The following is a 12,227-nucleotide window of genomic DNA, read 5'->3' on the forward strand; positions in this document are numbered from 1 at the left end:
GTACGACGTTCGCGACCGAGTCGATTAAAACTCGTTCCAGATGAAGCGTGAAACGTAACACGGAAAAATAACGAAGGAAGGCATCTGGCGAACGTGGGTTCCGAGATTTATTTCGGCTGCACTATACGGCGATCTAAAATTTTCAAGTTTCTTTCTTTACATAATACTTTAGACTTTGTTGAGAAAAATCCGAAGATGTTAATTTTAAGGCGACGAATCCACTGGTTCGGAAGTTATGACAAGTTAAAAGTGGGCATTGTACCGTATTTGACCGACACTTTCAACGTCGTATTGCCTTGTACCCATATCCTGTCGACAAAACAGTTTCTCGTTGGTGGCGGGCTACGTTATAACTATTTTTGAAAACATCTACAGCGGGTGTAGAAAGTATTCGTACACCGATCAATTCCTAAAAAAACCATGTAAAATTGTAGTTTATAACTTATTTTTTATAAACAATGACATTCTACAAATTCTCGGAAATCTCTAGAATAGATAGAGTACAACAACAAAAAATAGCTATTTATGTAAGTTGCGAAATTAACAAGAAAAAAAAACAATTAATCGATAGAAATATTGAAGCAATAAGTATTCGCACAACTGTTTAATTTTTAAAACCTCATTAAAAAAAAAAAAAAGAAATTTACATTAATTTATAAATATGTGAATTATTTATTAAATGCGTGAATTTGCTCTGCTGAAACGACGAAATGTTTCGTCACGTCGAACGAGAAGGGAAGCAGGGATTTCGACTGACACTGACGAAACTGTTTCGAGATTTGCGCAAGCCGTTACAAGTCGTTCGAGTTCAATACACTCCGCATCGAAACTTCGCAGCAACTTTTTGGCTTGCGATCAAACACTTTGTGGATCCATAAGAACGATGGCGAGACGGGTATCGAAAATAGTTGACCGATTTCGATGACGACTACACCTGGGAATACTATCCGTAACTTCCTGTTCGAATTGGTCACGTTCTTGAAAATTCCAAAGCGTCTGATATTCAAGTAAGACACCTTTATAAGTACTATACGTATAATTTATGTTTGAGATTCTATAAAACAGCGAATCGAGTGACTCACGGCCGGGTAATTCGATAAGTGAAAACGTGATCGCGCATGCGATACGTGCGCCATCAGAAATGTTTAGGCTCACCCGCCGGCTGTTTTCGCAATCTGCCTATCGTCCTTTATCTCGGGGACATTTATTAAACGAATCGCATTATCGACGATCGTACACTTCAAACAAACGTCCAATTTCTTTCCAATTAATTTCCTGACAGACGGCACCGGGCGATTTGCATTGCTAATGCGACTAATGGTTCTCCAACCGAGGACGCGAGGAGACGAACGGAGGGGAGGGGGGTAGGGGGTACCACAGATGAAAACGATCTATTGCGACACGGAATCCAGAATGAAATGGATGCACTCGAGTTACGCTCGAGCGAAAGGTCGTAAAGAATGATATCCATCGATACGTAATCGACTTCGATCGCGGTGCCGTTGAAAATGTCATTAACGATTAAAAAAATGAAGTCCTTAGGTCTGTCGTCACCAGTTTACACGTGTTAGGGGGATAAGATCGATGGAAAGTTAATTTCAAATGTATGCGCACCGAATAATTAAATTCCATCGAATTTTGTTTGATCGATCAGATATGGAGGGGACAGAATTATTGGACATTCAACACAATGGAGCGACAGGCTTCGATCTATAGATCAATATGCTCTTCGGAAGGTGAGCTAAAAATTGTAAGTTATACGGACTGTTTATAAGACAGAATTTTTAGATAGACTTTACAGATCCGTTATAACTTACAACTTTTACTTTCACGACTACCTATTCACCTGAAGTATGTTTCAGCCGTTTCAGCAATTAATAACTCAGACGCAAAGCATCCAACCCAATTAGTCCCTAAAATGTTTACCGCCTACCGAGTTACATTCTACGAAGAAGTCGTTTCTCTTAACATCGTGACATCATCCATCGTCAAATCAATATTACCGACTTTCAGGTCTCGGCATGACTAAAGATTCCGACCCGAAAAAGCGTCTGGTGTCGCTCAATCATCGCCCAAGCGGGGAAAAGCTCATCAAAGACGCGCCGCCTCGCGCACACATCGCGGCGCGATAATATCTATCGCGTTGATAAGGAGCAACGCACGGGCATCGTAAACAGACCTCCGAAAGACTTTATCGGTGACCTCTCCCGACTGCGACAACGTTGCTCGTCGCTGTAATTGCTGACTTAGGAATTGTCCCGCGGTCTATGACCGTTTCCCTTTGAACGAGTCGCGGAATCGAGCGATAAGAACTGGAAATGGAAGATACTTGCAACTTTCAAAGCTTTGGTAGAATAAATGATTATAAAAAAAAAAAAAAAAAACCTCGGAAAGGCAGTCGGCTTTCGAACTGACAATGAGGCGCGATCTAACGGATAAAATTACAGAAGTTAGCTTTATATCATTATCTACAAATCAAACGGAAATTGTTAGACAATAATAAAGAAGAATTCATTTTTTGAAAACTTCGCTAATAAGGGAAATTAATTTTAAACTTGTCCTGAATATCGGATAAAAATGATCAACTTCTAAATGTTATACATTTGCGACGGATGCAGATTAATATCACACGTGTAACGTATATTTTTCTATACGAAGACCGTAACCCGTTAGACCAGCGATCGTAAAGAGCACTAAAGGACTTTTCGACCGACTATCAAAACCAGTTAATCCACGAAGAAGGTCATAGGTTGCGCAGAACTGCTAATCGGCTTCTTGTCGATCGACTCGACCATCAATGAACCGCCTAAGCCGCTTACGATTAATGCAGCGGCGATATCGTTTGCAATAAATTTCGATACGATCGGTATAAAGTGCCCCTCGCGAGCGGTTCGTGCGCGCCGGTGTACGCGCACTGATCACCGCGGAATGCGGGATCCGTGCCCGCTGGAATAACAATGCGCGATCGTAATTAGACTCTAACTCTCCTATCGCTCTCGGCTCGCAGCTCCTTTGCTTCTCGTTACGCCAAGATAACGTAACGGAAACGAAACACCTAGGACATTCAGGCGCGAACTTTGCAGTCGACGATCGCTTGGGGATCAATCCGCGGTAAGTGCAAGGGATCAAGGGGAAATTCTGAATGATCTTTGAGAATTCTAGGTGAAATACAGTCTCTGGCTAATAGAATCGAGTTCCATGACTTTGAAACTAATGTAGGAGTCCAGGAAAAATAAATAAGAGACACGGGGATTTGATAATTTGGGATGATAATCGAGGATTCTTTTCACTGAGCTGTTGTTGCACCCTACCTTCTTATTTGACTCCTTATTAAGTTGAGTATGAGGGTGCACTATTTAAAAAAGAGAGAGAGAGAGAGAGAGAGAGAGAGAGAGAGAGAGAGAGAGAGAAATACACGTGCACTACTGAATCAGTCTCGCAACGCATTTACATATTGATGATGTCTATCTAAACTAAAAATGAGAGGAATGTGTTGAACTAGTTGTTGCACCTTCTATACTTTTTATCTGTAAGGTTGTAAGTTTCACATATCTCCACATTTTCAACCGTTCTCTGATTCGATCAGACTACGATGGCCAATCTAGCACACCGACGTCACCTTCCACTCTACGCTGAGTGCATAAACAACTCCCTTAAGTCCAACCTACTCGTCTTTAAGGGGACAACGATCAAATATTGTTTCTTTTTGGTTTCGAGTAAAAAAGAAAGGAGTAACCACCGTCAGGGACGGATTCCATCGGCGTGAAACGGCCGATCCAGGCGGGACTTAATGAAAACCGGTGGAATGTGGGTGCATCTCGTAATTACGCGGCACTGGTACGCTTGGTAGCGATCGGAAGGCACGTCACGGTGGAAATAGGAGACTATTATTAGCGTTTAATGCGCGCGGATATTATGCGATAACCCTGCCGGAGGTGGCGAGCCCAGCCTCGATCCTTATAAATAATTCAACGGCCGGTGTCGACGCGCGGATCTTTTATAGTTTAAGGTGAAAAAGAAGACGTGCCCGCGCCGTGGAAAATAAAAACAGTCCAGTCGTCAGTCGGCCAAGGCTGATACTGGTGTGCACGCGTGGGCGGACTCGCGGAACCTAGCTCGAGCGCTCCTGACAACGCGCTCTTGTGATTTTCGAATCGAGAAGGAAATCGGTGTGGAACGGGCTGATATCTCTAGACGGGAGCAACGTACCTCCGGTTAAGGAGAAACGAGTGTATGGAAATAGATGAAGAGGAATTTTGTAATAGCAACTCGATGGAGATGTTTACTTTTCATCCTTTTAAGTGGGTGGTCTTTTCTTTGGATCTGTTTCGAGCCAATTTTTACGATTCTGTTCGCATGAAAAGTTCTCGAGATTCGGTACGTTTGTTTATATTAAAATCTAAAGGAAACAGAACTCTAACGGAGCGTGGAAAATCGATTCCAAGAGGATATTACGCGACTCGAGCTGATTTTCATGCTGGTAGGTCAGGGCTGCGGTTCTCAGGTGTGGGCGAACCGCGTCGCTGCGTCGTTGGAAAAAGCACGAAGTCGATCGTTTTAATGACACGAGGCCCGTTGGCTAACGCCATTTGCATAATAGCGAGGATTCTGAGTCAGCGGAGGCGCTATTGCGCCGACTCCTTGCGCATGATCCTCCGCGAGATGTTTAGTCTGATTATACACGGGCATTCTTCACTTGCCACGCTCTCCTCGAGCACGGAAGCTATATGTATGCTAAAATAAAACACCCCATGTATCCTCAAACTATGCCCCGAACTATATGGAAGGCGTTTTCAATCAACCAAATAATTGAATGCAAATGAATGTAAACTTCCGACCAAAATTTAATACTGTGTAGTACCGAAACTGCGTAGAAACCACTTTAGCAACCAGAAGAAAAACACGACGCGATCACGTTCAATGGTATCGCAAGTCTGAGTATCGTCGATTCCACTCGACCACTTATCCAAGCGTGTTTAATTTTGTCTCCAACAGTGCATGGGAAAAAAATAAACGTCGCCTAAAAGGAAGCCGGAGTCTAATAAGAAACAACTCGAATCGGCGTGATCAACATGTGTGTGAAGTTAGCCCCGCACTTTTCGAATTTTGAGTTCTTCTTTCTCGTGCCGTATTGTGTTATACTTGTCGTGAACTGTGCTGTAAATAAGAGATCGATAACATCAATAACAATTAAGAAAAGAAATAAGCGAAATAAGCCGAAGCTGTCGGCAAACATCAAACAATGCGAGAACTCCATGATAAATGCACACTTTCAATCCCGAGCTTGTGCATTTATCGAGACATTACTGTATCCCGCTACCTGGGAGCGCGTGCGAATGCGAATGCAAATTCTTAACGTCTGATTCCTAACTTTGCCAACGCTGCAAACTCTGGCGATCTGGCGAGATTTTGTAATTAGGAAAAGTTGTTGTGCTAGTCTAGCACAATCCGGCACAATCAACGAAAAATTCGGAAATATCAAAATTTTTAATCACCGTCACCTTCTTTTGTTAATTTTTATCGAACCTCGAGCTAATCTCAATTTTTCACCCACGTGTCTCGTGTATTGTAAGTAGCACAAGTTATTCCTTAAACTTCAACATTTTTTATCTGCAAAATGAATAGAGATATCGAGTTTCTATCAATGGCACAATGTAGCACAAGTTAGTACGAATCTTTTTATGGAAAAAAAAAGTTTGTTTCGGCAAAAGTGCGGGGCTAGTATAGTTTTGATTTTATTTCTTTTCTTAATTGTTATTGAGGTTATCGATCTCTTATTTACGGCGCAATTCACCACAAATAGCGCGCGACACGGCGGGAAATGGAAAAACTCGAAATTCGAAAAGTGCGGGGGCTATAAAAAATTTTTGTTTTGTTCAATTATCTTGAGTACTGCTTTGACTTACAGAGTCGCGGTTCACGGCACAATCGAGCACAAATATAGCGCAATACGGTACAAGAAAGAAAAACTTAAAATTCGAAAAGTGCGGGGCTAACTTCACACACATGTGATCAACGGAGAAACATCGCAATCCATCGAACGTTGAAATCGAGAGTCGAAGCGTGCACGTAACTCGATACCATCGAGCCTCGACCTTATCTTCCGAACGATCTAAAAGCATTGTGCCGACGCATACGTACAAATCGTCGAGATTACGGTCTCGAAGCATAGACGAGATAAATATTATGTTGTGCCAGAAAATATTGCCCATTCTAGTCACTTCGCTTTCTGGATATTTTTTTAACCGTTCATCGAAACCTCCGGTGCGCGTATCGATACGTTATCGAAGAGCTCTTTTCGCGCCGATTGTGAAAATATACTTCGCGTTTCATCACGCTTTCATTCTTCTTTCGAGTTATTTTTAGAGGGAGTTCCGAAAAAAAAGATCGTAACTTCGATATTTCTAGAGGTTCATCGAAAATAAAGCTGTAATTTAGTAATTAAAACCTATAATTTACTCGGTATGTCACTTTTCCTGAGCAATGACGCTTTTTTTTGTGTGGGAGGTGATTGAACGATTACGACGTCATTTAAGGCGAATGTGCGTAGTTCTTTGTATAAAAAAACCAACACAGCTTTCCTGATTAATGTTGCTGCTTTCAGAATGAAGACTATAAGTCATCATGCTTAAATGATATCTACAGTTCTTGTTAATAAGTTACTGTACCCGTCGTGGCCAGAACTTTAATTTCAAATATTTTTCGAAAGAATACAAATGGGGAAGAATAGTCGTACACTGTAAATCCGTAGATAACACGGCAGAATTCGTGAATCGACACTTTCAGGCCGTTGGCGCGATCGTTTCGTTAATGGAATCTCGATCTCGATAAAGACCACACGAAACTTCGATTACGCGTCATGAAATCCAACGAGAAACTGCGCGCAAGCATTATACCCCAGTCACAAGTGCGAAACGCCCCGATAAGCTGCGGCACGATACGGCTTGCGACGCGAATGACACCGACAGTTCTCGTGCAAAGGTGAAAGGAAACTGGATTTAAGCTTATATGGAATGAAACCGGTTCTGAATTCATTTTGAACCACGAAGGAAGCGTTTTCCTGCTTCGCGACTCGAACGAACACGCACAGGAAAACCACGAATGGACAAAATTTTAATCGAATAATATCCGTAAATTTTAATAATAATACCTATTACGGAGATAACTCAAAGCGCCATCTGTGGATTGAAAATTGATTGCACCGAAAGTTAGAATAGCCAAACTCAATCTAGCTAACCAAAGAGTATTTACTTATTTTGCATATAATTTTTATTTGAGAGGTTTTATATTCTTGTTATTATCGTTCGAGGTAAGAAATTTGTCCATCGAGGAAAAAACGCGCAATCAACGTAGAATGCATCCGCGCGATGCAACATCGAACGTTCTTGCGATAACGTATGCAATTGCTAGCAGAAAAAATTCGTAACGAGGATTGCCGGGATGCCTAGCTAATGGAGAAATCTAAACACGACAGACAAATGTTCTCTATTATTTTACGTGAATTCCACTTTTAACTAGCTCGTTACTTCGAGCTAATAGCTAGCTCGTGTCTGTAGCAGCTTTGCGCTGGCATGCATAAACATGGCTGCAGAATGAAACGTTTTGTGCAGCACTCGATCACGTTCGGTTGTCTTCGCCTGTCTTCGGCTTTTCTCGATATTAATCACTGCCATCTGTCAAAAAGTATACCGAGTCGACAGGCGAAGTCATCGCACGATAATGGCGTCATGAAAGCCAATTGTAAACCAACCGTTACGAATAATAAACACAAACGTTTCTAATCTTTTAGGAAACGACGAGACGTACATAACGGTACTAAATTTGGTCAATTTGGTTCATTTTTCTTCGGAAATATCAATTCTGAATATGGGAAAGTTCCGTAGTTGTCCGAGGAGAAATATTTTCTACGAAAATGTTGCTAATCTAATAAATATCGCTTCGTATGATTTATTTGGTACTTTCTTCGATAATTAGAGATATTATTTTATTCCTCTCTAATATGAGATTGAGAGGGAAACTATCCTATATGAAAGAGATCCCCCATCAATTTCATTGTGTTGGCACTGAAATTGTCGATCACATTACTGACCATGGACAATTAATAATTCCTGATATAATATGAATATCGAATATGCCTATGCTTGACCAATAGACTAGTAAATTAATCTATAAAACAGTTGACATACCAGTCGATTCCTGTAGTCCAAGGTAGCATCGTGTCCCGTGCTTCGACGAAGCTGCTTGACACTCCGCGGTGACGCCGTCGTCTGCATTTTTCAATTAACCTCACTTTGATTTCTCGACGTCAACTCATCGCGAAATTCGCGGCGATCGTGACACTAGCTGAAAATAATTCTCAGAGATAACTGTTTTTCTTCACAAACGTCCACGACGAGTCAAGTGCATCGCGTGCACACGATAGAACGGTAATGGTTCACTTGTTACGCGGGAACAGTCGTACCAATTTTCGGCGATATTTTCGTAACCTCGTCCCGCCGAATTCGCCATGCGTGCTCGCGCGCGCGCGCGCGCGTTACAGATTATTAGCGATCGTGGCTTTCACTGTCTTTCACAGCGAGAAAATTGCATCACGTTTGAAAGGTCACTGGTAGCATCATAATTTACTCACGTGCAATCATCGTCGAATATTTCGAGAAATGTTCCAAAGAACTGGACGATCGAAACATGGTCACGTATCGAATGGCTGTAGACGTTCCCTCCGTTGCTCGACTATGGTATCTTTCCTGTATATTTCGCAACCGTCGACGTTGTTCTTGATAGATAGGCGCACCATAATTACCGCGAACCGTCCTGGTAAACGTGCAACGATAACTATCATCAGACACTGCGAGACACGAGGCAAACGACGAATGTTCCGTGGCTGGCGTCGCAAGTTGTCGTTGTCGTACTCTCCGCTCTGTGACGCCACGATGTTTCGAAGCGTCTCGAACGTTTTCAAACCCAAGCGCCCACGGTTCTATTTCAACTTTCTTGCAGTCTCGTAGCCAATGAAATCGCTGGGAATTTCGCGGGCAAACGTCTGTCATGGCGTCCAGGGATGGGTTACGAATCGTAACTTACGATGTTGTGGGCGCCTGGGCTATACAGGTACAGGAAGGAGTCAAATATTGTTTTTAAAAGAGAGAAAGTTAACCCTAAATCTATCGACATTTTTATATAATTAATATATTGTACGTAAGAGACTACATACAAGTATAGAAAGAAAAGGCTACTTGACTGGCCATGGTTGATTTGGCGTGAAATTAATTTTGAGATAATTGAAAAGAGCAGGGCCGGCGTGACCTTTTGCGGGGCTGGGTTCAAAAATTCTGCGGGACCTGGATTCACATTCAAATCCTACACTTAAATTTTACAACGAGGAATTATTTATTTACAAATGCTATATATTTTTTATAAGATGTATATTAAATAATAACACTTTTATGATTTTTGTCACTACTTTCAATTTAATCATCGTTACTAAAAAAATGTCTTGTATTTGTTAATGGTATTATCAGTCTGTAAGAAGTTAATCAAAATCGGTGCCTTTTAATTCAGTAATTTTCGTAGACCGCGGGGCCTTTTAAAACGCGGGGCTGGGTTCTGGAGAACGCGCTGAATCTGCCTTGCGCCGGCCCTGGAAAAAAGTGTCTCATTGCGAAGTAAGTTTTATCCAACACAAAACTGTTATTTGTGTATCGTGATAGTCTTTCAATATCCTAAATCTCATATCTTACTAAAACCGATATTATCGAAGCGTTAATAAGGCCTCTAACCTGTAGCCCATGATACTCGCGTCCGTTGATTCGGCACTGATGGCGTCCCACGATGCATTGCTAATCCCGCGCGTATCGCGAGATGGTTTACTAAATCCAAAGGTTCTTGGTTGCTGCGTACCGAGAAGAGGTCATCCTTCGATATTAGATTTCCGTCCAATATTAAATTACCGAGGTGCGAAACCCGTACGACGACCTTGCGGCTTTGCTTCGTACGGCACGAGCGAGAATTTGTCTGCGCGTTTCGGAATAGTTGGTACGGACGACGATGGCGCCATCTCGTTGCGCCACTGGCAAACGTTGGCGCGCGAGTGAATTACGAAACGAACGATAACCGAGGCGTATCTACGCATAATTTCCAGGAATTATTCAGGTAAAGTACAAAACAACGTTCGATACTTGAACTTTCTCTCTCAGGCCGTCGAAATTCATTGGGGGAAAAGGGCTGTTAACGTAACAGAGACGAGAGAAACGTTGACAAAGCGTCTCTGGTCAACCTTCCCTCGTTGCCTGTTGAACATGGCGTCATAGGTAACACTGAAATAAATTCAATCGTCTACGACCGTGCTACATCGAGATCACCATTATCATATTTCTGTCGCGTTGATTCGCGTAGAATCACGATTACACGGACGGTTCGGTCGTTAGGGAAGCTTTCCGCGAAACGGTGCATTAATATACGAGAGAGACGCCGCTAGATTTTACGATTGAAGCCGGCACGCGAATGACTTTATTTTCGTTAGACGCTGATCGACGCTACATTCAGTTACATGACGCACGCCTACGAGATCGCGTACTTGACACGTGTGTACGATCGTGCATGGATGCGGGAAGCGTGTATTCGGACTCCCGGCATTAGCATACACCAAGGAGTGTACAGGAAATGCCGATGCTTCGTACAATATTTTTCTGCATCTCTCGTAGGAGCCGATGTGCCGCCGCGCAGAAATTCAATGTGAACGCGCCAGGATCGGAAACGACGAGCGTGGCGCCCTGCGATCGTTCCAAGCCTGCCTGATGCCTGTCGAGGATCATTTTTCAAGAAACGTCCGATAACTATCCGTGGATTACGATGACATCCGGTGGATTGATGCTATCGACGAGCCACAAGACTCCATCAGGTATTTTCATTCGATTATTCTATCTATCGAACCTCATTTTAAGGTTAGGACAAACTTCATATATGCAATGTGTGTATATTTTCTACTGTCGCTTCTGCTATTTCTGGCAAGAATAGTAATAAAATATGAAAGATTGTTGAGAGATATAGGAAATATATGTATATACCATTTTTAGTGGTGTACATGCAAATGGGTATATTCGTTTAAAAGAATAACGTATTAACCTTATATTATATACCTTAATGTATTATAAGTATTAACAGCTTATCCTAAGATTAAAATGGGTCTTGTTAATTTTATACAAGCAAGTTATTATTTCAATTATTATATGAAAACCGTATTGTTAGTATAATCTATTGTCATACTAATACTCGTATTATTTTGAACTGTTTTACTGTTAAGCATACAGACAAGTTATTATCTCAATTATTAAATGAAAGAAATAGTTTAACCTGTAACTAGTACACCTGGATCCTGGAGACCCTACTAGTAGTCTAATCTATTATTATACCAATACCCGTATTATTCTCAACTGTTTTGCCGTTCTTCTGCAACAAATAACTTTATACTTTTCCCTGAAAATCCTATAAATAGAATAATAGTTGCTGCTCAACGAGCCAAGCACTCTGTTCAATGTCATTCGAAGGTTACATCGTAGAATCCACCGCGATATTAGGTATACCACAGAAAGACGGCCTTCGAACGTCAAAAAGCATGACATTGAGAAAGTGATTTTTCAATTACAATGTTTGTTCCTTTGACACTTCGTGGGCGACACTGTCAGGTGCCGCACCCTTTATAACAGTTCTCAAGACGAACAGATACGTAGCTTGCTAATGACATTTGTCGATCTTTTGACGCGTCGATACATCAACATATTCCTTATAATGCGCGAACATATAACACGTTGACGCGTCGATAGATCAACGAATTGTTTAGGAAACTTTAACATTTAAATTGAAGTAGAAAAAGGTCATCCTTTACTGAAAGCTTCGTCGAAGATCGATCGAGCAAAGTTGCAAATAGTAATCAATATGCTAATAGATGTGTTGCGAACGCAGATGTAACGCACAGGTGCGACGCACGGCGTTTAATGGATAAAAACTCACAATTTACGGGAAATATTATGCATATTTCTTCGAAACGATCGGGTAGAGACAGAGCGATTTCACGTTCGATTGCGATGTTACACGGAAACTGCTCAACGATTCTTACGCGTCCACGGTATAATGACAGAGTTAACGTTACGCGAATCTGTGGCTCCGGGCGAAATTATTCTCTCATCAGACATTTTCCCTGATGGATTAACAACGCGTGTGGCCTGTAAACG

The 12,227-nt window shown here is 41.8% G+C and overlaps 1 protein-coding gene across 2 annotated transcripts in view; it reads right to left on the minus strand.

Annotated features, from left to right (window-relative positions):
- Nucleotides 1-12,227, minus strand: part of LOC128880897 (NAD(+) hydrolase sarm1) — a 119,649-nt gene that overhangs the window by 94,500 nt on the left and 12,922 nt on the right. Inside the window, exon 1 of one of the 2 annotated variants that reach the window (XM_054131442.1) lies at nucleotides 8,187-8,343. The exons of the other annotated variant lie outside the window; for it this stretch is intronic. Within the exon in view, the coding sequence (XP_053987417.1) occupies nucleotides 8,187-8,273 (87 nt within the window). The 5' untranslated portion in view covers nucleotides 8,274-8,343. Of the gene's footprint in view, nucleotides 1-8,186; nucleotides 8,344-12,227 lie in introns of those variants that run through there. 2 annotated transcript variants of the gene reach the window in all.

This window comes from Hylaeus volcanicus, chromosome 8, assembly GCF_026283585.1.
Source record: "Hylaeus volcanicus isolate JK05 chromosome 8, UHH_iyHylVolc1.0_haploid, whole genome shotgun sequence".
NCBI classification, from domain to species: domain Eukaryota; kingdom Metazoa; phylum Arthropoda; class Insecta; order Hymenoptera; family Colletidae; genus Hylaeus; species Hylaeus volcanicus.